Source organism: Pleurodeles waltl, chromosome 1_2 (genome assembly GCF_031143425.1).
Source record: "Pleurodeles waltl isolate 20211129_DDA chromosome 1_2, aPleWal1.hap1.20221129, whole genome shotgun sequence".
NCBI classification, from domain to species: Eukaryota; Metazoa; Chordata; class Amphibia; order Caudata; family Salamandridae; genus Pleurodeles; species Pleurodeles waltl.
In genome coordinates this window covers 1359755603-1359783019 of record NC_090437.1, presented here as the reverse complement: position 1 = coordinate 1359783019, position 27417 = coordinate 1359755603, and the positions used below count along the sequence as shown (strand labels likewise).

The 27417-nt window shown below is 47.4% G+C and overlaps 1 protein-coding gene across 1 annotated transcript; it reads left to right on the top strand.

The window, feature by feature from the left end:
* Positions 1–113: 113 nt before the first annotated feature.
* Positions 114–26211, top strand: LOC138296352 (avidin-related protein 4/5-like). Its single transcript, XM_069235411.1, has 4 exons — positions 114–217; positions 14151–14334; positions 15827–15947; positions 25945–26211. The coding sequence occupies exons 1-4, from the start codon at positions 122–124 to the stop codon at positions 26066–26068; spliced, it is 525 nt and encodes a 174-aa protein (XP_069091512.1). The 5' UTR covers positions 114–121; the 3' UTR covers positions 26069–26211.
* Positions 26212–27417: the final 1206 nt, after the last annotated feature.

The following is a 27417-nucleotide window of genomic DNA, read 5'->3' as shown; positions in this document are numbered from 1 at the left end:
TCATCTGGTTTTAACAACATGTCGCAACAGGTTATTACTCATATTTTTATAGGGAGTCGACATGTTTTGGTAGCGCATGTCACATGCAGAGGTATATAAGAAAGTTGCACAGTGCATATGAATGTTCTTCTTTGACAGCACCATGGCTCTCCGCTGCCTTTCCGGGATCATTGCACTGGTACTCCTAGTGGCTATCGCTGATTCTGCCCATGGACTGGTAAGATACATTGAAATTATATTAAATTTGTAATCCTTCCTAGGAGCCTGTAGGGTGACAAGCCTCAGACCCTAATTTTAAGATTGGCGGTAAATGCCGCCTATCACCGCGGCGACGGCCACCAAAAGACTGTTGCCGCGGCTAACATCCATCCGCCAAATTATGACCACAGCCGGAGTTCCGCCATAAGAAGGGCGGAAATCCGGCTGTGGCCATACTGGCGGATGGTGTTAAGGTGGCGCTGCTACCAACAGCTGCGCCATACCAGTAGACTGCCACCAGCCGTATTATGACAAATAATACGGCCTGGCAGTGTTCTGCTGGCGAGCTCTACTGGCTGTAGCAGCGCCCCGTCCTGTTCCCTGACAGAAGACCCCCTGGATGCAGGAAAGTTGGGTTTCCAACAGGGGAGGGGGGTGGAGGGCGTTGTGTGTGTGTGTATGGGGTTGTGTGCATGAATATGTGTGTGTGTGCGTGAATGCGACTGTGTGTGTAGTGTTGTTTGCGTGGGTGTGTGCATGTGTGAGAATGCATGTATGAATGGAAATGTGAATGCACGTCTGTGTGTCAGTGTGAATGTGTGTACGGATTTGTGCAAGAATGAATAGATGCATGTGTGAATGAATGCGTGTATGCCTGTGTGAGTGAGTGTGAGTATGCGTGGAGCGTGTCTGCGAGTGTGCATGAATGGGGGGGGGGGATTGGAAGAGGGGAGCGTGGATGGAGGTGGGTTGGGGGGCAGCTGGGGAGTGTTTGGGGGGGTGGGTGATCCTCCTACCAGTGACAGGGAAAGGAATTCCCTGTCACTTGTAGGGCCTACTGCTATGGTTTTTGTGGCGTTGCGAATGCAACGAAAACCATAGCGGTAGGCAGGGTCAAAATGCTGCTGGTGGTACAATAGCGGCCGCCGGGCTGGGGATTGTTATCTCCAGCCCGGCAGCTGCTATTGCATTGGAGGTTGGAATGGTATATTGGCGGGTTGGTTGTCATAATGTGACGGTACTACCGCCACATTATCACCGACCACCGGGGTCATAATGACCTCCTTAGTGTAAATGCTCATCTCTGATTACTGCAGGAAATCTCTCTGCTAGCTACGCAAAGTCTATGTAGGCAAGGGATTGTGGGCATGGGAAGATAAAGGGACCTGTCTAAGGTCAAACAGTGCAGGCAGGGATATCAGCTTAGCACGGGACCACGCAGACACTTTTGGCAATTTTAACCAAAAACTCCATGTTATTTGCTGCCCATGAACCTTGGACCACACTCTGCATCGGTGCCTTCCAGGTTCACTGCTTGGTCCTGACTCTGTAACTTTATATCGCCAATATTCTTCCAGTGTTCTTTCTCCTCCAGCTGTAAAGTCCTCTCTGTAAAGTATTGTCTTAGTTGCTTAGTTCTCCCTGTTCTCTCCAACTACAGACACACTAGTGGCAAGCCCTGTCACTTCCTGCAGCCTCCTGGCTGCCAGTGCCTGTATGGAGGAAATGCTGCCACAAAGGTGTGAGTAGCAGAGATAGACCATAACAAAGATGTGTCTAGCTGCGATAGACCATAACAAAGGTTAGTACAGCTGTGATAGACCATAACAAAGGTTAGTACAGCTGAGACAGACCATAACAAAGATGTGTCTAGCTGCGACAGACCATAACAAAGGTGAGTCTTACTGAGATAAACGATAGCAAAGATGTGACCAGCGGACACAGACCATAACAAAGATGTGTCTAGCTGTGATAGACAATAACAAAGATGTATCTAGCTGTGATAGACAATAACAAAGATGTGTCCAACTGAGACAGACCATAACAAAGGTTAGTACAGCTGAGACAGACCATAAGAAAAGATGTGTCTAACTGCGATAAACCATAACAAAGGTTAGTACAGCTGAGAGAGACCATAACAAAGATGTGTATAGCGGAAATAAACCATAACAAAGGTTAGTACAGCTGAGACAGACCATAACAAAGATGTGTATAGCGGAGATAAACCATAACAAAGGTTAGTACAGCTGAGGCATACCATAACAAAGATGTGTCTGGCTGAAATAGACTTTTAGGCGTGTTGTGATGTCTGTGAACTCTGCCTGCTGGTATGACAATAACGTCATGCATTTCCTTGTGTCTGTGAGCAATGCAGGGTACAAGTCGGGAGTACACGTGAGTAGACGGCGTCTACCCAATATTTTCACAGGGTATCCCCCAGTCTACCCTGCCATGAGGTTGAGGCGCACAGAATCATGTTAAACTTGTCCAGGTGTAATTTTCAGGCCCTGGGACACATTCGGCAGTGCCTGCTTTCCTTCAAGCAGCAGCGTGCAGGGTGAAGTTGGGAGGGCCTTATGAGATTCCAGCTGGACCCATAACAAAGGCCGAAGTTAAGGGCAAACCTTTAGAGTATCCTGATTGGGGGCTATGAGGCTAGAGGGGCTCACACCTAAATGCAAGTGCAATGGAGGGATGGAGAGAAATTAAGGCTCACAGCTTGCCGTCACTTTGCAGGTGCTTAAGAGAGGCTGCTGTGACTCTGTATATGAGACATAAGCAAGCACTGTAAGGAGGTCTGACGTGTTGGTCTCTCTCAATATTTACACAAATAATAATTTAAATATCACGATTTGATCTTATTTCTTTTAAAGATCTATTGTGCTGATCATCCTAATGCAGGATGTCAGAGCGCTTCACATCACACGTACATATTATGCGATGACAATAAATCATGTGTGTAAATCATAGCACAGGATGTGTTACGTAAGACACTGAGGGTTACAAGGTGTAGTAGCCACATGTCCTTCACAGCTCTCTGTGCTCAATAGAAGGATCACAATTTATGAACTGCGAGTAACAAAAGGATCTCTGTGTTAAAAGCAGTAACCCACTTACCTGGCTACATACAATGCACATGTGTCACCTGCATGTTACATGATGTGCTTTGCAGAAGACACTCTAACCCTCTCTGCTACTTTAATTCAACACTAGGACTGTGCGCTGCAGAGATCCCTGCAGCAAATGTGTAACCTCCAGAGCTATCCTACCGTTATCAGTACTGGCTGAGATCTAGTTGGAACACAAAGGTCTCTGCAGCGGGTGCCTTAACTCCATCAGATATTTTAAAATACAGACTTTGCAACCAATTAAGCAGAACAGATTTACTGCCACATTTCTCGTTCTTGAAAATTTCTTTGTGGCAGGGTTTAAAAAAATACATTTTCTAAGTTGAGGCCCAGATTTTGAGTCAGGGTTGTGACAACCCCAATGCAAAATATCATTAGTTAAATATTGTAATGTGGTCACATGTACTCACGATAGACCTGCTAAACGTGTGTGCGGTGTTAAGATCTGATGCCACTTCTTGGGATGTCACTTCCTGTGAGGTCATGGATGGTGATGCCACTTCCTGTGATTCCACGTGTGATGTCATATGCTGTCACGTGCCATGATGACACTTGCATAATGTCCAGCTTGGTTAGTGGCCCCACTTCTATTTTAGGACATGTGCCCTGAGCTGTGCCGGTTGGTATGACAATAACGTCATGCATTTCCTGATGTTTGTGACCTCTGCCTGTTGGTATGCCCATGATGTCATTCGTACCCTGCTTTTTGGTGGACTAGCCTGTTGATAGAGTCATGCCCCTGTTGGAGGGTCGAGGTGTGAAGATGTGACTGTGATTGATGCTCTCTGGTGCCCTCTGCACCTCTTGTGGTCTGTAGTGACCTCGCATTCCCCTCTCCCCTCAAGTGCAGCCTTGGGGGGTCCTGGAGGAGTGAACATGGCACCCTGCTGTGTGGTGGACTAGCCTGTTGATAGAGCCATGCCCCTGTTGGAGGGTCGAGGTGTGAAGATGTGACTGTGATTGGCTGGTGCTCTCTGGTGCCCTCTGCACCTCTTGTGGTCTGTAGTGACCTCACACTCGCCTCTCCCCTCCAGTGCAGCCTCGGGGGGGGGGGCCGTCCTGGAGGAGTGAACATGGCACCCTGCTGTGTGGTGGTCTAGCCTGTTGATACAGTCATGCTCCTGTTGGGGGGTGTAGGAGGCTGGACTGGCTTGTAGTGAGTACCAAGGGGTACTTGCACCTTGCACCAGGCCCAGTTATCCCTTATTAGTGTATAGGGTGTCTAGCAGCTTAGGCTGATAGATAATGGTAGCTTAGCAGAGCAGCTTAGGCTGAACAAGGAGACGTGTGAAGCTACTACAGTACCACTTAGTGTCATATGCACAATATCATAAGAAAACACAATACACAGTTATACTAAAAATAAAGGTACTTTATTTTTATGACAATATGCCAAAGTATCTTAGAGTGTACCCTCAGTGAGAGGATAGGAAATATACACAAGATATATATACACAATAGCAAAAATATGCAGTATAGTCTTAGAAAACAGTGCAAACAATGTATAGTTACAATAGGATGCAATGGGGAAACATAGGGATAGGGGCAACACAAACCATATACTCCAAAAGTGGAATGCAAACCACGAATGGACCCCAAACCTATGTGACCTTGGAGAGGGTCGCTGGGACTATTAGAAAATAGTGAGAGTTAGAAAAATAACCCTCCCCAAGACCCTGAAAAGTGAGTGCAAAGTGCACTAAAGTTCCCCTAAGGACAAAGTAGTCGTGTTAGAGGAATAATGCAGGAAAGACACAAACCAGCAATGCAACAACTGTGGATTTCCAATCTAGGGTACCTGTGGAACAAGGGGACCAAGTCCAAAAGTCACAAGCAAGTCGGAGATGGGCAGATGCCCAGGAAATGCCAGCTGCGGGTGCAAAGAAGCTTCTACTGGACAGAAGAAGCTGAGGTTTCTGCAGGAACGAAAAGGGCTAGAGACTTCCCCTTTGGTGGACGTTTCCATCTTGCCATGAAGAGTCGTGCAGAAGTGTTTTCCCGCCGAAAGGACGCCAACAAGCCTTGCTAGGCGCAAATCGTGCGTTTGGCGTTTTTGGACGCTGCTGGGGCCCAGGAGGGACCAGGAGGTCGCAAATTTGACCTGAAGAGAGAGGGGACGTCGAGCAAGACAAAGAGCCCTCACTGAAGCAGGTAGCACCCGGAGAAGTGCCAGAAACAGGCACTACGAGGATGCGTGAAATGGTGCTCGCAGAAGTTGCACAAAAGAGTCCCACGTCGCCGGAGACCAACTTAGAAAGTCGTGCAATGCAGGTTAGAGTGCCGTGGACCCAGGCTTGGCTGTGCACAAAGGATTTCCGCCGGAAGTGCACAGGGGCCGCAGTAGCTGCAAAGTCACGGTTCCCAGCAATGCAGCCCAGCGAGGTGAGGCAAGGACTTATCTCCACCAAACTTGGACTGAAGAGTCACTGGACTGTGGGGGTCACTTGGACAGAGTCGCTGGATCCGAGGGACCTCGCTCGTCGGGCTGAGAGGAGACCCAAGGGACCGGTAATGCAGCTTTTTGGTGCCTGCGGTTGCAGGGGGAAGATTCCGTCGACCCACGGGAGATTTCTTCTGAGCTTCTGGTGCAGAGAGGAGGCAGACTACCCCCACAGCATGCACAAGCAGGAAAACAGTCGAGAAGGCGGCAGGATCAGCGTTACAGAGTTGCAGTAGTCGTCTTTGCTACTATGTTGCAGGTTTGCAGGCTTCCAGCGCGGTCAGCAGTCGATTTCTTGGCAGAAGGTGAAGAGAGAGATGCAGAGGAACTCGGATGAGCTCTTGCATTCGTTATCTGAAGTTTCCCCAGAGACAGAGACCCTAAATAGCCAGAAAAGAGGGTTTGGCTACTTAGGAGAGAGGATAGGCTACTAACACCTGAAGGAGCCTATCAGCAGGAGTCTCTGACGTCACCTGGTGGCACTGGCCACTCAGAGCAGTCCAGTGTGCCAGCAGCACCTCTGTTTCCAAGATGGCAGAGGTCTGGAGCACACTGGAGGAGCTCTGGACACCTCCCAGGGGAGGTGCAGGTCAGGGGAGTGGTCACTCCCCTTTCCTTTGTCCAGTTTCGCGCCAGAGCAGGGGCTAAGGGGTCCCTGAACCGGTGTAGACTGGCTTATGCAGAATTGGACACATCTGTGCCCAAGAAAGCATTTCCAGAGGCAGGGGGAGGCTACTCCCCCCCTGCCTTCACACCATTTTCCAAAGGGAGAGGGTGTCACACCCTCTCTCAGAGGAAGTTCTTTGTTCTGCCATCCTGGGCCAGGCCTGGCTGGACCCCAGGAGGGCAGATGCCTGTCTGAGGGGTTGGCAGCAGCTGCAGTGAAACCCCAGGAAGGGCAGTTTGGCAGTACCAGGGTCTGTGCTACAGACCACTGGGATCATGGGATTGTGCCAACTATGCCAGGATGGCATAGAGGGGGCAATTCCATGATCATAGACATGTTACATGGCCATATTCGGAGTTACCATTGTGAAGCTACATATAGGTAGTGACCTATATGTAGTGCACGTGTGTAATGGTGTCCCCGCACTCACAAAGTTCAGGGAATTGGCTCTGAACAATGTGGGGGCACCTTGGCTAGTGCCAGGGTGCCCTCACACTAAGTAACTTTGCACCTAACCTTTACCAGGTAAAGGTTAGACATATAGGTGACTTATAAGTTACTTAAGTGCAGTGTAAAATGGCTGTGAAATAACGTGGACGTTATTTCACTCAGGCTGCAGTGGCAGGCCTGTGTAAGAATTGTCAGAGCTCCCTATGGGTGGCAAAAGAAATGCTGCAGCCCATAGGGATCTCCTGGAACCCCAATACCCTGGGTACCTCAGTACCATATACTAGGGAATTATAAGGGTGTTCCAGTAAGCCAATGTAAATTGGTAAAAATGGTCACTAGCCTGTCAGTGACAATTTGGAAGTAATGAGAGAGCATAACCACTGAGGTTCTGGTTAGCAGAGCCTCAGTGAGACAGTTAGGCACCACACAGGGAACATATACATGCACACCTATGAGCACTGGGGCCCTGTGTGACAGGGTCCCAGTGACACATACATATAGGCCACAAACTTATGAGCACTGGGGTCCTGACCAGCAGGATCCCAGTGACACATAACAAGCATACTGAAAACATAGTGTTTTCACTATGAGCACTGAGGCCTGGCTATCAGGATCCCAGTGAGACAGTGAAAACAGTGACAAACACCCTGACATACACTCACAAACAGGCCAAAAGTGGGGGTAACAAGGCTAGAAAGAGGCTACTTTCTCACACAACCCCCCCCCAAACGAAGGACAATAAGGCTAACCTTGGCCAGTTGAGACTTTATTGTCTAAGTGGTGATAAGTATAGAGTAGCTCTGCAATAGACTGGTTACTCCCTTTATCATCCACTATATGGTTACTTCCCTGTGGGGATGTAAACCACCCTGTTTGAAGTTTTTTAGCTAAGCAACAATGTGAAGATGTATTTTCAGAGTTTCTATCGGTAAGTTTTAGTTTAGAGCAGTGGGGATTGTCCACTGAACCTATTTGTAGTGATGAAAATGCCAGACAGGGATGCTGTCTCAGAAAAGCCATAGCTGGGCAAAAACTTTGTCCATATGGCTGGAAGAGAGAACAGGGATGCTGTTTCTCTTGAGTTGGAGCAGGGCAGGGATGCTGTCCTATGAGCTCCACACTAGGGCAGGGATGCTGTCCTAAGTGTTGTGAGGCAGTGCAGGGTTTCTGCACTAAAGTTTCTCTGGGAGGGTTGGAGGGATGCTCCATGTTAACTAAAATGGTGCTCTTTTTGTCACCAATGTTAGTTATCCCACAGAGAGGTACTTCTACCTCAGGGAGTCCAGCTTTGTCAGCTGATGATTCCCTTGGAACAGGTGCCACCCCAGGAGAGGTTTCTCCCACCACAGGAATGGTGTCCTGAATGGTAGGGTGGTTAGGGGATACTGTGATACCCTTTTTACCTGTTGATGGAGAGGGATCCTGAGTTTTCAGGCCTTCTCTCCTTTGCTTTTTCATTTCAGTAGAAATGAGAGGGAACAATTCCTCAGGGATGCCCAGCATGGCTGCATGGGCATAAAACTCTACATCAGCCCAACCTGAGGCCTCTAGGTCATTACCTAAGAGACAGTCTACAGGTAAGCTAGGTGATACCACCACCTGCTTAGGGCCAGTAACTCCACCCCAACTAAACTGAATTATAGCTAAGGGAAGAAACTTAGTGGAGTTATGGACATCAATAATCTTATACTGTTGTCCAATGATGTGTTGTTCAGGAGCCACAAGGTTTTCAGTCACCAAAGTGAAACTGGCACCTGTGTCCCTGTAGGCCAAGGCCTCAACAGCATTTATTGAAACTGTCTGCTTGTACTTATCCATTGTAAGGGGACAAGCAGCCAGTGTGGCAAGGCCAATGCCACTAGGTGTGACAGAAACTGTCTTGGGACTGATTACATCAGTTTCCACTATGGACCCATAAGTGAACCCAACTACACCCTTTGCTTGACTGTTGCCAGCAGTCCCACCACTAGTACCACTACTGCTAGGGGCACTAGAGCTTGATGTATTAGTGGTGGTAGGCTCAGGGGGTTTACCTGGACAGGACTTATCCCCTGGCCTATGGCCTCTGTTTTTACACACAAAGCACCAAGGCTTTTTAATGTGTGCAGGTTGGGAAGAAGAGGAAGAATTTGTTTTATCCCCACCCTCTGAAGAGTGTTTAAGATTGGAAGTGGGATCTTTGGTTTTACCCTTATCCCCATGCTTATCTTGAGATTTTTCACCATCTTTCTTCTTATTGCCATCTTTGTCACCCCCTGCATGAACTTTTCTGTTCACCCTTGTTCTGACCCATTTGTCTGCCTTCTTTCCCAATTCTTGGGGAGAGGTCAGATCTGAGTCTACCAGGTACTGGTGCAACAAATCAGACACACAATTATTAAGTATATGCTCTCTCAGGATTGTGTTATACAGGCTTTCATAATCAGTAACTTTACTGCCATGTAACCACCCCTCCAAGGCCTTCACTGAATGGTCAATGAAATCAACCCAGTCTTGTGAAGACTCCTTTTTGGTCTCTCTGAACTTTATCCTGTACTGTTCAGTGGTTAAGCCATAACCATCCAGGAGTGCATTCTTAAGAACTGTAAAATTATTGGCATCACTTTCTTTCACAGTAAGGAGTCTATCCCTACCCTTTCCACTAAATGATAGCCATAGGATAGCAGCCCACTGCCTTTGAGGGACATCCTGTACAACACAGGCCCTCTCAAGTGCAGCAAACCACTTGTTAATGTCATCCCCCTCCTTATAAGGGGGAACTATCTTGTGCAGATTCCTGGAATCATGCTCTTTTGCAGGATGACTATGGGGAATACTGCTGCTGCCACCATGGGTATCTAAACCCAACTTCTGTCTTTCCTTGTCTAATTCAAAAGACTGTCTATCCAAATCCAGCTGTTGCTTTTTAAGCTTCAGTCTGGTTTGTTCCACCCTCAACTTATTGAGTATCCTCTCTAACATTCTGTCATCAGGGTTGGTGGGAGGGACATTCCTAGAAACAGAGCTATGATGGGAATGAACAGAAGGAGACCTGTCCCTTACAGAAGCCACCCTAACAGCTTGGTTAACAGAAACATTACTACCAGTATGGTGAGAATATATGCTTTTGTTATGATGTGAGACAACACTATTTGTATGGTGTGGCTCATCATCATTCCCAACTATGCTAGACTGTCTAGTAATGGGCAGGCTAGGAAGTTTCTTTCCTGAATCTTTTCCTGGGGGAGTCCCTGAATCAGATTGAGAACTATTAGGTACTTTTTCAACAGATGAGGCACCTATGGCCTTATCCTGTTCTTTAAGCATGTTAAGTAACAGTTCCAAGGAAGGATTCTTCCCTACACTCAAACCTCTCTCTATACAGAGACTCCTTGCTCTTTTCCAGCTAAGGTTGTCATATGCAAGTTTGGACAGATCAACATTTTGGCCTGTGCCAGACATTTTTAGAGAGAGTTAAAGTGATAGAAAAAGAGAAAAAAGTTTTCAGAACTTTTTGGAAAGACAGAAAAAAACTTTTTAAACTTTTAAGAACTTTTTGAAAGTTTAGAAGTACTTTTCAGCACTTAGAAAAGAGTGAAAAGAGGAAATGCAAAACTTTTTGGCTATGTGTATATACACTGACCTTGTTTTGTATATTTTTCTCTTATGAAAAGTACAATGACAAGAGTGGTAAGTAGTCTCAAGCACTTATCCCACCACTGCACAACCAATGTAGGAGGCTGGACTGGCTTGTAGTGAGTACCAAGGGGTACTTGCACCTTGCACCAGGCCCAGTTATCCCTTATTAGTGTATAGGGTGTCTAGCAGCTTAGGCTGATAGATAATGGTAGCTTAGCAGAGCAGCTTAGGCTGAACTAGGAGACGTGTGAAGCTACTACAGTACCACTTAGTGTCATATGCACAATATCATAAGAAAACACAATACAAAGTTATACTAAAAATAAAGGTACTTTATTTTTATGACAATATGCCAAAGTATCTTAGAGTGTACCCTCAGTGAGAGGATAGGAAATATACACAAGATATATATACACAATAGCAAAAATATGCAGTATAGTCTTAGAAAACAGTGCAAACAATGTATAGTTACAATAGGATGCAATGGGGAAACATAGGGATAGGGGCAACACAAACCATATACTCCAAAAGTGGAATGCGAACCACGAATGGACCCCAAACCTATGTGACCTTGTAGAGGGTCGCTGGGACTATTAGAAAATAGTGAGAGTTAGAAAAATAACCCTCCCCAAGACCCTGAAAAGTGAGTGCAAAGTGCACTAAAGTTCCCCTAAGGACAAAGTAGTTGTGTTAGAGGAATAATGCAGGAAAGGCACAAACCAGCAATGCAACAACTGTGGATTTCCAATTTAGGGTACCTGTGGAACAAGGGGACCAAGTCCAAAAGTCACAAGCAAGTCGGAGATGGGCAGATGCCCAGGAAATGCCAGCTGCGGGTGCAAAGAAGCTTCTACTGGACAGAAGAAGCTGAGGTTTCTGCAGGAACGAAAAGGGCTAGAAACTTCCCCTTTGGTGAACTGATCCTTCTCGCCTTGGAGAGTTGTGCAAAAGTGTTTTCCCGCCAAAAGGACGCCAACAAGCCTTGCTAGGCGCAAATCGTGTGTTTGGCGTTTTTGGACGTTGCTGGGGCCCAGGAGGGACCAGGAGGTCGCAAATTGGACCTGAAAAGAGAGGAGACGTCGAGCAAGACAAAGAGCTCTCACTGAAGCAGGTAGCACCCGAAGAAGTGCCAGAAACAGGCACTACGAGGATGCGTGAAATGGTGCTCACCGAAGTTGCACAAAGGAGTCCCACGTCGCCGGAGACCAACTTAGAAAGTCGTGCAATGCAGGTTAGAGTGCCGTGGACCCAGGCTTGGCTGTGCATAAAGGATTTCCACCGGAAGTGCACAGGGGCCGGAGTAGCTGCAAAGTCGCGGTTCCCAGCAATGCAGCCCAGCGAGGTGAGGCAAGGACTTATCTCCACCAAACTTGGACTGAAGAGTCACTGGACTGTGGGGGTCACTTGGACAGAGTCGCTGGATTCGAGGGACCTCGCTCGTCGTGCTGAGAGGAGACCCAAGGGACCGGTAATGCAGCTTTTTGGTGCCTGCGGTTGCAGGGGGAAGATTCCGTCGACCCACGGGAGATTTCTTCGGAGCTTCTGGTGCAGAGAGGAGGCAGACTACCCCCACAGCATGCACAAGCAGGAAAACAGTCGAGAAGGCGGCAGGATCAGCGTTACAGAGTTGCAGTAGTCGTCTTTGCTACTATGTTGCAGGTTTGCAGGCTTCCAGCGCGGTCAGCAGTCGATTCCTTGGCAGAAGGTGAAGAGAGAGATGCAGAGGAACTCGGATGAGCTCTTGCATTAGTTATCTGAAGTTTCCCCAGAGACAGAGACCCTAAATAGCCAGAAAAGAGGGTTTGGCTACTTAGGAGAGAGGATAGGCTACTAACACCTGAAGGAGCCTATCAGCAGGAGTCTCTGACGTCACCTGGTGGCACTGGCCACTCAGAGCAGTCCAGTGTGCCAGCAGCACCTCTGTTTCCAAGATGGCAGAGGTCTGGAGCACACTGGAGGAGCTCTGGACACCTCCCAGGGGAGGTGCAGGTCAGGGGAGTGGTCACTCCCCTTTCCTTTGTCCAGTTTCGCGCCAGAGCAGGGGCTAAGGGGTCCCTGAACCGGTGTAGACTTGCTAATGCAGAATTGGGCACATCTGTGCCCAAGAAAGCATTTCCAGAGGCTGGGGGAGGCTACTCCCCCCCTGCCTTCACACCATTTTCCAAAGGGAGAGGGTGTCACACCCTCTCTCAGAGGAAGTTCTTTGTTCTGCCATCCTGGGCCAGGCCTGACTGGACCCCAGGAGGGCAGATGCCTGTCTGAGGGGTTGGCAGCAGCAGCAGCTGCAGTGAAACCCCAGGAAGGGCAGTTTGGCAGTACCAGGGTCTGTGCTACAGACCACTGGGATCATGGGATTGTGCCAACTATGCCAGGATGGCATAGAGGGGGCAATTCCATGATCATAGACATGTTACATGGCCATATTCGGAGTTACCATTGTGAAGCTACATATAGGTAGTGACCTATATGTAGTGCACGCGTGTAATGGTGTCCCCGCACTCACAAAGTTCAGGGAATTGGCTCTGAACAATGTGGGGGCACCTTGGCTAGTGCCAGGGTGCCCTCACACTAAGTAACTTTGCACCTAACCTTTACCAGGTAAAGGTTAGACATATAGGTGACTTATAAGTTACTTAAGTGCAGTGTAAAATGGCTGTGAAATAACGTGGACGTTATTTCACTCAGGCTGCAGTGGCAGGCCTGTGTAAGAATTGTCAGAGCTCCCTATGGGTGGCAAAAGAAATGCTGCAGCCCATAGGGATCTCCTGGAACCCCAATACCCTGGGTACCTCAGTACCATATACTAGGGAATTATAAGGGTGTTCCAGTAAGCCAATGTAAATTGGTAAAAATGGTCACTAGCCTGTCAGTGACAATTTGGAAGTAATGAGAGAGCATAACCACTGAGGTTCTGGTTAGCAGAGCCTCAGTGAGACAGTTAGGCACCACACAGGGAACATATACATGCACACCTATGAGCACTGGGGCCCTGTGTGACAGGGTCCCAGTGACACATACATATAGGCCACAAACTTATGAGCACTGGTGTCCTGACCAGCAGGATCCCAGTGACACATAACAAACATACTGAAAACATAGTGTTTTCACTATGAGCACTGAGGCCTGGCTATCAGGATCCCAGTGAGACAGTGAAAACAGTGACAAACACCCTGACATACACTCACAAACAGGCCAAAAGTGGGGGTAACAAGGCTAGAAAGAGGCTACTTTCTCACAGGGGTTCGAGGTGTGAAGATGTGACTGTGATTGGCTGGTGCTCTCTTCACCTCTTGTGGTCTGTGGTGACCTCACACTCGCCTCTCTCCTCCAGGGCAGCCTTGGGAGGTCCTGGAGGAGTGAACATGGCACCCTGCTGTGTGGTGGACTAGCCTGTTGATAGAGTCATGCTCCTGTTGGAGGGTCGAGGTGTGAAGATGTGACTGATGCTCTCTGGTGCCCTCTGCACCTCTTGTGGTCTGTAGTGACCTCACACTCGCCTCTCCCCTCCTGTGCAGCCTTGGGGGGTCCTGGAGGAGTGAACATGGCACCCTGCTGCGTGGTGGACTAGCCTGGTGATAGAGTCATGCCCCTGTTGGAGGGTCGAGGTGTGAAGATGTGACTGTGATTGGCTGGTGCCCTCTGCACCTCTTGTGGTCTGTAGTGCCCTCACACTCGCCTCACCCCTCCTGTGCAGCCTTGGGGGGTCCTGGAGGAGTGAACATGGCACCCTGCTGTGTGGTGGACTAGCCTGGTGATAGAGTCATGCCCCTGTTGGAGGGTCGAGGTGTGAAGATGTGACTGTGATTGGCTGGTGCTCTCTGCACCTCTTGTGGTCTGTAGTGACCTCACACTCTCCTCTCCCCTCCAGTGCAGCCTCGGGGGGTCCTGGAGGAGTGAACATGGCACCCTGATGACCATGCGCCTTGGGGTCAACGGGATCATCACCGGCACCTACCAGTCATCCAGCAAAGCCCCGACGTCTGTGCTGATTGGATACCAGCAGCAGGGCGACAACCCAACCTTCGGAGTGACGGTCAAGAACAGCGCTGCACGTGAGTACTGCGCGGCGCTATGTCTTCTCGGCGCTGTGGGAGGCGCACGCCCCTCCTGCGCCCCCTTCTCCCTGTTTCTAACCCCTCCCCGCCTACCTTACACCCCTTTCCTCTTCTTGGGATGTTTTGTACTGTTGCTCTGACATCAGCATCTCATGGGGAGTGGATAGGGAGGGGGGTGGGGGGGGCAGGTACAGGTAACGTCTACTGACGTCAGCATCTCATGGGGGTGGATGGGGAGGGGGGGCAGGTACAGGTCACTTCTGCTGACATCAGCATCTCTTGGAAGGTACAAGAGGGGGCAGGTACAGGTCACTTCTGCAAACATCAGCATCACATGGGGAGTGGATGGGGGAGGGGGACAGACACAGGTCGCTTTTGCTGACATCAGTATCTCATGGGGAGTGGATGGGGAGGGGGCAGGTACAGGTCACTTCTGCTGACATCAGCATCTCATGGGGGTGGATGTGGAGGGGCAGGTACAGGTCACGTCTACTGACGTCAGCATCTCATGGGGAGTGGATAGGGAGGGGGGGCAGGTACAGGTCACTTCTGCTGACGTCAGCATCTCATGAGGGTGGATGGGGAGGGGGCAGGTACAGGTCACTTCTGCTGACATCAGCATCTCATGGGGAGTGGATGGGGAGGGGGGGCAGGTACAGGTCACTTCTGCTGACATCAGCATCTCATGGGGAGTGGATAGGGAGGGGGGGCAGGTACAGGTCACATCTACTGACGTCAGCATCTCATGGGGAGTGGATGGGGAGGGGGGGCAGGTACAGGTCATTTCTGCTGACATCAGCATCTCATGGGGGTGGATGGGGAGGGGGGGAGGCACCGGTCACTTCTGCTGACGTCAGCATCTCATGAGGGTGGATGGGGAGGGGGGCAGGTACAGGTCACTTCTGCTGACGTCAGCATCTCATGAGGGTGGATGGGGAGGGGGCAGGTACAGGTCACCTCTACTGACGTCAGCATCTCATGAGGGTGGATGGGGAGGGGGGCAGGTACAGGTCATGTCTACTGACGTCAGCATCTCATGGAGGTGGATGTGGAGGGGCAGGTACAGGTCACGTCTACTGACGTCACAATGTGACTGCACGCACCTTTAGAGCTGTAGTCAATATAATAATGTCTGTAAGTGATGGACCCGAGCTACAGGCCGAGCCTAGAGGCAGGTAAGGTAGAGAGACATTCCTCCCCGCAGCGCCTGTACACAAGGACCCCGTGGAGCCTTAACACAAGGGAAGACAAATCGATATTCATTTACTGGGTGATTTACGTAAAGTCAGACCAGGAAACCTGGATAAATACCAGCTTCTCCGCTCAAAATATCTGATCTTAGGCAAATATTCTATTTCACCAAAGCTTTCTTTTCTTCATTATGGCATATGAAATCAGGTTCAGATATGTGAGATCGGACTAGCAGTTGTACACAACTATCACTTTATTAAACCCTTTTCGCACCGTGCCTTGCTCCCCTCTCTTGCAGCCACCATCACCATGCTGGCAGGGCAGTGCTACACAAAGCCTGATGGAGAACCAACCCTGAGAACCACCTGGATCCTGAGAGAGCCAATGGGAAACCTGACAGAGGACTGGAAGAGCTCACGGTGAGGGGGGGCACTGATGTGTGGGTGGGAGAGCTACCCATTTGGTGGAGCCGATCTCTCTACTCTGTATCATAACCAGGCTCGAGTCCCGGCGCCGGCTCAACATCCTGTGATTCTGGGAAAATCACTTAATCTGCCCACGAAGAATGAATGTGTCCTTGTGTTACGTAACTGGTGCTCATGTAAAGCGCTTCAATGCCTTCGGACGAGTTAGCACTATAGAAAACTGCAAAAAAAATATGGATGAGGTGTCCCTGAGTCATGCATGCATTAGGGTCTCTGTACTGTTCACTTCTGGCTTCGAAGCACTTTGATCCATAGCTCTGTACTTGCCCCTTTGCAGGTTACTGACAGCACTAACTGTGGTTTGTCTGGGTAGCTCTATGTGACTCTTTCCGGTCAGGGTTGGTGCCAAAATTGTGACGCTAACCCTGAACAGTTCCTAGGGGTGCTTTGAAAACTGTTATGTGCCCCCTTTTAACGCCTGCTCTGAGCAGGCTTTAAAAATGCCAAAAACAATGATGCAAAGAAATCTTGTAGATTTCTTTGCCCCTTTTTTCAGCCCCCCCTAACGGGGGAACGCCCCCAGTGCATACATTATGTTTGGTGCAGGCATAATGTGGCACCAGGGGTTACAAAGTGGTGCAATGCATGTATTGCGTGACTTTGTAAATCTGGCGCAGCGTTTTTGCCATAATTTCGTCACATTAGTGCCAAAAAAATTATGCTAATGTGGGGATATTATGGCACAGGGGGCTCTTGAATCTGACCCATGTTTCATCATAACCCGCATTGCATCACATATCTTCATATTTTCAACATACACTTCATCAGTGGTTGAAGCGCATTAAAAAAGTATGGGATCCTTGATGCTGTGTGCAAAGGGGCGTGGTTAGTGGGGGTGGGGTCAAAGGCGTGGCTAAAAAACAAACATTATGTAACTTTTCTCAGTCTTTCACCTTCAGGTAACTACGTACAAAATATGGCACAGGTTAAATGAGAAATAAATTCAAGTTCTGTTAATCAGTGGGAAATGCGCTCTGTACACCACAAATCCTGTTAGTTAATGCTCCGCAGAGGTCAGTGTGTAACCAGAGAGCCACTGAACTGACTCCTGGGTGGTGCAGCGGAGAACAGTGACTTGTGTATGTCTAGTGCCATGAGGCCCCAGCCAGTGACAGAAGGCACTGAATATGTAAATCATTATTTTAAACTTGGATTACTCACAGTTTTAGATATATTGCTACTAAATGTAAAAAAACATTGAACATAAAGTGGTTCCAAAATCTACATTTTGGTAACAGTCAGACTGTACATAGTACATTTTTTATAACTGTCCATTAAAAACCACACTTCACATCTGAGTTGGTAACTCCCTTGCAATACCACTCAAAAAGAATACATCTGTGTCGTCAGGAAGCTTCAAGTGGCTCCATCATTTAAAGCCAATTCTGGCTTCCAGGCACCCTTTACATTTACAGATTAACCAGTAGTGCACATTTCTGTCAGGCAGCCGTCCACTGGCAGGAAGGCTTGTTTAGCCGTCTGCCCCCCCTCGGTTTCACAGACTCCCTGTCTTACATTTCAGCCCAACCATGTCAACTCTCAGACTTAACCATTCTGGAACGGTGCTCTTTCCACAAAAGTAGGGGAACCATTTCTCTTAAATTAAAAAGTATGGGCTTGTCGTGCCCATCTGATCCCTCCCACTTCGACCACTGCACTTCATTTAGAATTATCTGCATAAAGAAACGTCTTTATTAGAAAACCCTGTTATGCGTACAATAAATAGCAGTAAAGAGCACACACGATGAAGATGAAGTGCAAAACAGGATCTCTGCGTCCGTTTCATGAGGAGCGTTAAATACCACTGGGGTATGTGGGTCCCTCGCTTCACCATCCCTCGAACGTTAAGCAGAACCATCTAAACCTCCTTCTGCCTCAGTACTAATGACACCCTCAGCAACAAAACCTGCACCTTGAAGACACAGTGGCACAAACAACACAATGGATGTCCAGGTAGAGGCGTTACTTATGCCAAGACAAGGTGCGTTACCTTCAGGACACTTATCTTGTAGACACAACTCACAAAATAGAAGGTCCCACCACCATCCACTCCAGAGATACAACCCAAGTGTACAGCTAGGGCCATAGAATGTTTGCCACAAGTCCAATAATTGTGGAAATACTTTGAAGATTAACAGTAAGTGATGAGAAATAAAAGTATTTGGTGTGGACCAGGTGGCCTCCCCACAGATTTACTGCAGAGAAGACCCTGCTGCCTCTGACCAAGAAGTGGAAACTGACCTGAACATTTTCTGAAACTAGGTGGTCACTTGAAGTGTAACCTTGTGGGATCGCTTGCCAAACCCTTAGAAACGCCTGACCCTTCTGCACGTCTGATAGGTTTATAACAAATGTTTTTGCTGTTCTGGGAGAAGACTGGAGTCGATGATGAACCTCAATCAATCGGTCAATCATACTTTATAAAGCACACTACTCACCGCAAGGGTCTCAAGGCGCTATGCGGCTTTGGTCCTCTGTGCTTCAGTCGAGGAGCCAGGTCTTAAGGTCCTTCCTGAATTGAGGTACCAATGGTGACTGCCTGAGATGAAGAGGAAAGGTGTTCCAGCTCTTTGCCGCCGGGTAGGCGAAGGGTCTTCCTCCAGCTGAGGTCTTCCGTATACGGGGTACGGTGGCTAGTGCCTGTTGAGCGGAGCAGAGAGGCCTGGCAGGGGAGTAGAAGGTGATGTGCTGGTTGAGGTAGGTAGGTCCTAGGTTGCATACAGCCTTGTAACAGGAGTTTGAAGTAGATCATTTTCTCGACAGAGAGCCAGTGGAAGTATCTCAGGTGTTCGGTGATCTGTTTGCGGCGGGGGATGTTCAGGATGAGTCTGACGGAGGTGCTCTGGATGTGCTGTAACCTCGCCGAACATAGGAATTTTGAGACTTTGTTGAGACTCATTTGTGTTTTAGAAAAAGAACAATCAGAGATAAGCTAATTTTCAAGATAAGGGAAGGTATGAATTTCCTGTAAATGCAAGAATGCTTCTAGTTGGGCCAATACCTTAGTGGATACCGAGAAGTCGATATACTATATGGCAAATATTTGAATTGATAGTGTTAATTCCTTACAACAAAATTTGGGTATTGTTGACTGTTCCGGTGTTTTAAAAAAAAAACATGATGGGTGGAATGTTTGAATTAATCTCAAGCACTGACAATCGCTTGGGCCACAATTCAATTTGCTGTTTTTCACTCACCATTTCACCTCAGTTTTAACCCAGTCATCTGCAAATCAGTCTTGACGCAGTCTGAACTGCCAGGCTAAGTTCTTCCTGAAATGGAATAGAATCAACTTAGGACCGGTTTTGATCTGATCAAGGGCTCATCACCTGGGTATGATTCCAGTGGCACAGTGAGCACAAGACCCACATCTGGGCTCATCACCTAGGTATGATTCCAGTGGCAGAGTGAGCACAAGACCCCCATCTGGGCTCATCGCCTGGGTATGATTCCAGTGGCACAGTGAGCACAAGACCCACATCTGGGCTCATCACCTAGGTATGATTCCAGTGGCACAGTGAGCACAAGACCCACATCTGGGCTCATCGCCTGGGTATGATTCCAGTGGCACAGTGAGCACAAGACCCACATCTGGGCTCATCACCTGGATATGATTTCAGTGGCAGAGTGAGCACAAGACCCCCATCTGGGCATACCTGCCAAACATAGGGCACCATATGCAATAACAACAAAGTGGCAAATAGAATGCTTGAATTAATCTCAGCCACTCACAATTGATCAGGGTGCATCCTAATCCATTGTTTTCGCTTCCATACCACCTCAGTTTGGACTCAGTCATATGCAAATCAGTCTTGAACCTGCGGCTCATGGGGACAGTCCAGCCCTAACGGCCAGACCAGGTTCTCCCTTGACAGGAACACCAGAACCAGGGACCAGTTTCACCCTTATTAGGGTTCTTCAGTACACTTAGAGAAGTCTGCAGATGTAAGTGCCTTCTCAGTGCCAGGTCTTAGTCTCACCTGACTGCAGGGGTGAGACGTTCATGTAATTCTAGGGGTCTGCAGATATAAGTGCTGTCTCAGTGTCACATCGTGATCTCACCTGACTGCAGGGGTGAGACATTTGTGTAAGTCTAGAGAAGGCTTCAGATGTAAGTGCTGTCTCAGTGCTAGATCCTCGTCTCCCCTGATGGAGTGGAGAGACATTCAGGTGAGTCTAGATTGGGCAGCAGGTGTGAGTGCAGTCTCAATGCTAGATGCTGGTCTCACCCAACTGCAGGGGAGAGACATTGATGTAAGTCTAGAGGGGCTTCTCATCAATTTGTTGCCCTTCAGAGTGGCCTGTGTTTGTAGCAGAAAAGTACACAGATTTCCTTGCCTTCTGGGCAGGGAAGGTTATGCCATTTTGTTTGTGCTATTTTAATCTGCTCTTTTTGGGACTTCAATTTATCACTATACCGTGGGTCACAATGGACCTAAGACCTGGAATGCCATCAGAGGACATTACCAACTCTTGTAAAACCGAAGCACAGCGTCACAGCTCATCTCTCTCCTCCAAAGACCAACAGATTCCACTAAATATGGTGGTCAGGCTTCCTGGTCATGGCTCAGTTGAAAGGCCAAGACAACCATTGCGTGTCATCTATCGAGATCACGCAATGAGAGGTTAGTCAATAATTTTAGGATCAGACTCGAAAACTATGATGTGGGTTGACTTCTTGAAACATAGCTGGTAATTGTTGGCTGCCAGTTTCACATATCTTTGTGCTCAGTATTCCAGACTGGAGCCAGACCAACTGAGCCTGAGGGACATCTGCACCTTGATTACTTCTGAAGGGACTTGTCTCAGTACGCTGGACCAGGATAACAGGCGCTGCTCCTGCTGTCCTGGATCCAGGATGTGGAGGTGGTGTGGTGGGGGGCTGGGGAGGGGATTCAGAAACTAGACAGTGCTCTTCATTGTGTCTAGGAGGTGTCAGAAGGCCTACCCAGGGAGTCATCAGCCAAGACTAATGGTGATGGAGACAGACAGGGACATCTTAAGGGTTTGGTGGGCCCAGAACAACTTTGAATATATGATCCAGTGTCACCTCTTTCATGTGTTCTTTGGCCACAGGCACACTATTCCACATGCTAAATATGTTTATATCGAATACTCAGGGATAGTGAAATGCTTTCAAGATTTAACACAGAAGCAGCTCACTAATCTTACTGCAAATAATCCCTGTGACCCCCTCCCATTCTCTTATGTGCCGACCTTCTTTGGTCTAAAAGAGGGGTTGCATGAAACATAAACACAACAGGCCAGATCTACAAGAAAGTGTGCAGTCCCCACCCGCCTAATGACACCGCGGTTGGCTCGTTTCCACAACAGCGTTATTGTAGCGCTTTGCTGGATAACTATTACTGCTACTACTGCTACCTCTACTACTACTACTACTGCTGCTACTACTACTGCTAGTACTATTGCTATTTCTACCTCTTCTACTATTTCTACTACCACTACTCTTGGTATTACTGCTACTATCACTACTACCTCAACTACCACTACTACTATTACTACTGCTACTATTACTACCTCTACTACTAATACTATCACCTTTACTACTACTGCTATTTCTACCTCTACTACTTGTAATACCACTACCATAACTATTACTGCTACTGCTTCTACTACTACTATTACAGCCATTGCTACTACTACTACTACCTCTGCTACCACTACTACTATTACTACTGCAGCTAATACTACTGCAACTATTACTAATACCTCTACTGCTACCACTCCTATTAATGCCACTATTACTACTGCTGCTACTACTGCTGCTACTACTGCTGCTACTACTATTTGTATTACTGCTGCTACTACTAGTTCTACTGCTAGTACTACTACTATTTCTACTGCTACAACTATTCATACTACCACTACTCTTGGTATCACTGCTACTATTACTACTATTACTACCTCTACTACTACTAATACTACTATGACCTTTACTACTACTACTACCTCTACCTCAACTATTACTTTTAATACCAGTACTGTAATGATTACTGCTACTGTTGCTACTACTACTACAGTATTACTGCCACTGCTACCACTACTGGTAATGCTACTACTATTACTACTGCTGCTATGACTAATGCTACTATTACTACTACCTTCACTACTATCGCTCCTACTACTACTACTACTACTATTACTGCTATTATTGCTACAGCTCCTACTACTGCTCCTACTACCTCTACTACTATTTGTATTACTGCTGCTCCTACTGATGCTGCTACTACTGCTACTAATACTACAACTCCTGCCTCTACTACCACTACTAATACTAATGATTCTACTACTTCTACCTCTACTATTTCCACTACTACTATTACTACTAATGCTGCAGCTGCTACTGCTGCTAATACTACTGCTACTAATATCTTTACTACTACTACTAATACTACTGCCACTACTACTGCTAGTACTAGTGCTATTTGTTCCTCTACCACTACTTCTACTACCACTACTGTTACTGCAACTATTACTCCTACTACCTCTACTACAGCTACTATTACTACTGCTGCTAATACTGCTACTACTACTCCTACCTCTACTACTACTGCTACTACTGCTATTACAACTACTGCTACAGGAGAGAACTAAAGAGTGGATCCGAGGGTCCTATTTTTGTACCTGTTGCCAATGCTTGCACACCTGCCCTGGCCTCAGTCTGTGTGCAATCATAACAGGCTAGAGTGAGGGTCTTTAAAGTGCAAATGTAACAGGTGACAGCTCAGCCCCTCTGATCAAGTCAAGATGGCCCATCCTGCCAACACCCAACGTCTCTATTGTATGGCAGTTTGGGAGGAATACACAAAGGCCATCTGCCAACTACAGCTAGTCACGTGACTCAGAAAACAGGCTGCAGGCACCAAAGGGTTAGTTCATACAAAAACAAATGTCTAAAAGTGGCATTTTCATAACTGTCACTCAAAATCTGAGTTCATTATTAAAAGGAATTTTAAATTATAAATGTTCAGACACCAAACATGAGATTCTTACCTGCTCTCAAACATACCTTAACACGAATTAAATGTAACATGGTGACCCAATGCTATCCCATGGGAGAGGAAGCCCTTGCAATAGTGAAAAACAAAGTTCAAAGTTTTTCACTACCAGGAGATGTAAGACTTCAGAATACATGTACAACTTTTTAAAATACAATACAACCTGCCCTATGGGTTGTTGAGGGCCTACCTTAGAGATGACTTACATGTATTAAAAAGGAAGGCTTAGGCCTGGCTAAGGGTTTATTTTGCCAGGTCTAAATGTCCCTTTAAAACTACACAGACGAGCTGCAATGACAGGCCTTGGACATGTCTTTAAAAGCTAATCAAGTGGGTGGCACAAAACGTGTTGCAGGCCTACTAGTAGCATTTCATTTGCAGGCCCTGAGTACCCGTAGTACCACTTTACAAGGGACTTATAAGTAAATTAAATGTGCCAATTAGGTGTTAGCCAATTTTACAATTTTTAAAGGAGAGAGTGCAAGCACTTTAGCCCTAGCTAGACGTGTGTTAAAGCCACCAAACATTGAAGTTAGCACCACAGGAGGGTTAAAGGCAAAAGGGTATGGGATGACCCTGCAGAGAGGGTCAAATCCAACAGGAAGTAAAGAGGAATCGTAGGGCTTCACTTAGTTTCTGTTCTGTTTCCACAACCCTCTAAGGCCCCAGGTCTCAGGGAGTCATGGGGTTACCATGACAACTACATTAATACTTTTCTAAGGGAATGTTTGGGGATTTCAATGAATAAATCAAAGTTCCTGGTTTGTTTTGACATCTTGCAAAGCCTTATTTGGCTCTGTAGTGTCACGGCATTCTGGCACACCCATTGACTTGGTGTTCTCTTGTCATGTCTGGAACTAAAACTTGGATCAGGGTTGCAATGCGACTAAGGATCTCACTGAGGAGCTAGAAAAATAATGTTATGTAGAGTAATTCCAACACGATGCATTTTCACAGTTTAAGGATGCATTTAGTGATATGAAGCCTCATGGTACTTCATATATCATCAGCCAGTTGAAAAATCAAAGCCATTCCAGGGTGGCCCCTTTCACGGTCATTGCCTTATCTGGAAGGATTTCAATCAATTTAAAATATCGGAAATTGAATGATTTCATATTTTAATACATCACCTTCTCAAATTAAACACCCTAAACATATGTCAAAGAATGCTAGCTGAAAAATGGTACAACACAGCCTGTGGATCTGTGGTACTTTTGGGAAAAGAAGTGATGACTCTGTATTGTGTATAGTGAAACGGATAGTTTACATGTATCTACCTACTGAGGGCTGATTTTATACAAATCCTTAACCTATCCACTCAATGGTATCATTTCATCATTACCCCCTCACCTCAGCGCCTTGAGACCCTCACCGGTGAGTAGTGCGCTTTACAAATACTCTGATTGATTGATTAATTATATTAGAGAACCTTCCTCAGGACAGAAGACAGAGAATGCATGTGAAATGTGTCACCTGTGATCTTAAACAGGGAGGAGAGTAGTTTATCAAAACTTCCAATTAGATGTCTTTCTCAAGGGGTTCCCAGCTAGTACAGTCAACCCACGTTTCATGTTGTTGGGTCAGCAGAGTCATGGGGTTTATATTACGTTAAGGGGGAAACTGATGACAAAGTTACATCAGGTGACTACACTCTACAGGGAACTAGTGTGTACAAGATGCAAGGGCACTGTGAAGTGTGCCAGTAAGCAATACCCTCTTTTGTAGTTAACATACTCTCTGCATGTGTGCTTGTCTGCATGTGTGCTCTCTGCAAGTGTGCTTTCTGCATGTGTGCTCTCTGCATGTGTGCTTGTTTACATGTGTGCTCGCTCCATGTGTGCTCTCTGCATATGTGCTTGTCTGCATGTGTGCTCTCTGCATATGTGCTCTCTGAATGTGTGCTTGTCTGCATGTGTGCTCTCTGCATGTGTGCTCTCTGAATGTGTCCTTGTCTGCATGTGTGCTCTCTGCATGTCTTCCCTCTGAATGTGTGCTTGTCTGCATGTGTGCTCTCTGCATGTGTGCTCTCTGCATGTGTGCTTTCTGCATATGTGCTCTCTGCATGTGTGCTTGTCTGCATGTGTGCTCGCTGCATGTGTGCGTGTCTGCATGTGTGCTTGTCTGCATGTGTGATTGTCTACATGTGTTCTCTTTGCATGTGTGCTCGCTACATGTGGGCTCGCTGCATGTGTGCCCGTTGCATATATGCTTGTCTGCATGTATGACTGTCTACATGTGTGCTCTTTGCATGTGTGCTTGTTGCATGTGTGCTTGTCTGCATGTGTGATTGTCTACATGTGTTCTCTTTGCATGTGTACTCTCTGCATTTGTAATCTCTACATGTGTGCTTGTTGCATGTGTGCTTGTCTGCATGTGTGATTGTCTACATGTGTGCTCTCTGCATGTGTGCTTGCTGCATGTGTGCTCTTTGCATGTGTGCTCTTTGCATGTGTGCTTGTTGCATGTGTGCTTGTCTGCATGTGTGATTGTCTACATGTGTCCTCTTTGCATGTCAGCTTGCTGCATGTGTGCTCTTTGCATGTGTCTTCTATGCATGTGTGCTTGTCTGCATGTGTGATTGTTTACATGTGCGCTCTCCGCATGTGTGCTCGCTGCATGTGTGCTCGTTGTGTGTGTGCTTGCTGCATGTGTGCTCGCTGCATGTGTGCTCGCTGCATGTGTGCTCTTGGCATGTGTGCTCGCCGCATGCGTGCTTGCTGCATGTGAGATTGTTTACATGTGTGCTCTCTGCATGTGTGCTCGCTGCATGTGTGCTCGCTGCATGTGTGCTTTGTTTGATTCCTTTTCTATCTTCTGTTTTCAATACTGAGAACAATATGCCAGCATTACCTCCCTTGGTTTTCTACCATTCATGACATCTTCCTAACATATTTGTTATTCCTTTAACACAGGTTTGGGACCGCCAGTTTCTCAACGAATGATAATGTAAATGGTGAAGCGGCTGGACAGTGGACGGGGGCCCAGAGTCAGATACACCGCACCCCGAAACCAACTGAAGGCAAAGTGAAGAGCTAGTGGTGGGAGCAAAGCCTGCTTCTGACACCCTGAGAAGGCCACATCCAGGGATGCGGTGCTCAGCAGCCTCTCTTCCACCCTTAATGGCTTCTTCAAATGTATTGTTCATTTTAAATATTGTTAATAAAACAGTTGTGAAGGTGCTCGGTGTGTATTTGACTTTGTAACCATGTGTGTAGAGGTGAACACCTCCAGGATAAGGACATTAATATTCTCTTTCAAATGTGCATTATTTCAGCCTACACCACACATGCAATGCCCTGGTTAAGAGCAAATTATATGACATTGATTGCACTAGGTGGGCCTATTAATACCTCCTTCTTCTTTCTGTCACCTGTTACTTCTCTTCATATGTAGCTTCCATTGTCCTCTCCACATCTCATGCCTTCTTCTCATGATGTATCCTTAATGATATACCTCACCCTACCCGTGGCCAGTGCACACTCCTGGGATTGAGGTTGTCTTTAGGTGCTCTCTCTGCACATGACAGATGAGCAGAGTCAGGTGTGAACATACATTCAACCCTGACATGGACACTTACTCCACCCAAGGTTGATTCCTGAAGGGTGGTGACCAAAGGGCTTGTCGCTGGAGTAGATGAAGCAACTAGAGCCACACCAGAATGGCTTGGTACGTTTGTAACTCAAGATGAGCTTCAACGTTAGAGTCAATGTCCTGGATTGTCCCGGAAGCTGCACATGAGAAGCTTCTTTGGGTCAGAGCATCATCTGCCTCCTCCTCTCCTTGGGTCTCCTGAATCTCTTCATCCTGCATTGATGCTGTTGGACCTCTTCGCATGCCCTGATGGTTTAATCATCTGCCTCCTCCTCTCCTTGGGTCTCCTGAATGCCTTCATCCTGCGTTGATGCTGTTGGACCTCTTTGCAGGCCCTGATGGTTTCATCATCTGCCTCCTCCTCTCCTTGGGTCTCCTGAACCTCTTCATCCTGCGTTGATGCTGTTGGACCTCTTTGCAGGCCCTGATGGTTCCATCATCTGCCTCCTCCTCTCCTTGGGTCTCCTGAATCTCTTCACCCTGCGTTGATGCTGTTGGACCTCTTCGCAGGCCCCGATGGTTTCATCATCTGCCTCCTCCTCTCCTTGGATCTCCTGAATCCCTTCATCCTGCGTTGATGCTGTTGGACCTCTTTGCAGGCCCTGATGGTTTTATGGAAATGTTCCTCCTGGGATTCTCTGCTTAACCAGAGTGCTCTCTGCACATTCACCTCTGCTCTACCACAGTAAGGCTCTCCATGGAAGACAGATCCCCCTCCATTGTTCCAAAAAAGCACTTAAAATGCAAAAATTGCAGTAAAATGGAATTTAGGAAAATCTAAAATTCAACAATAA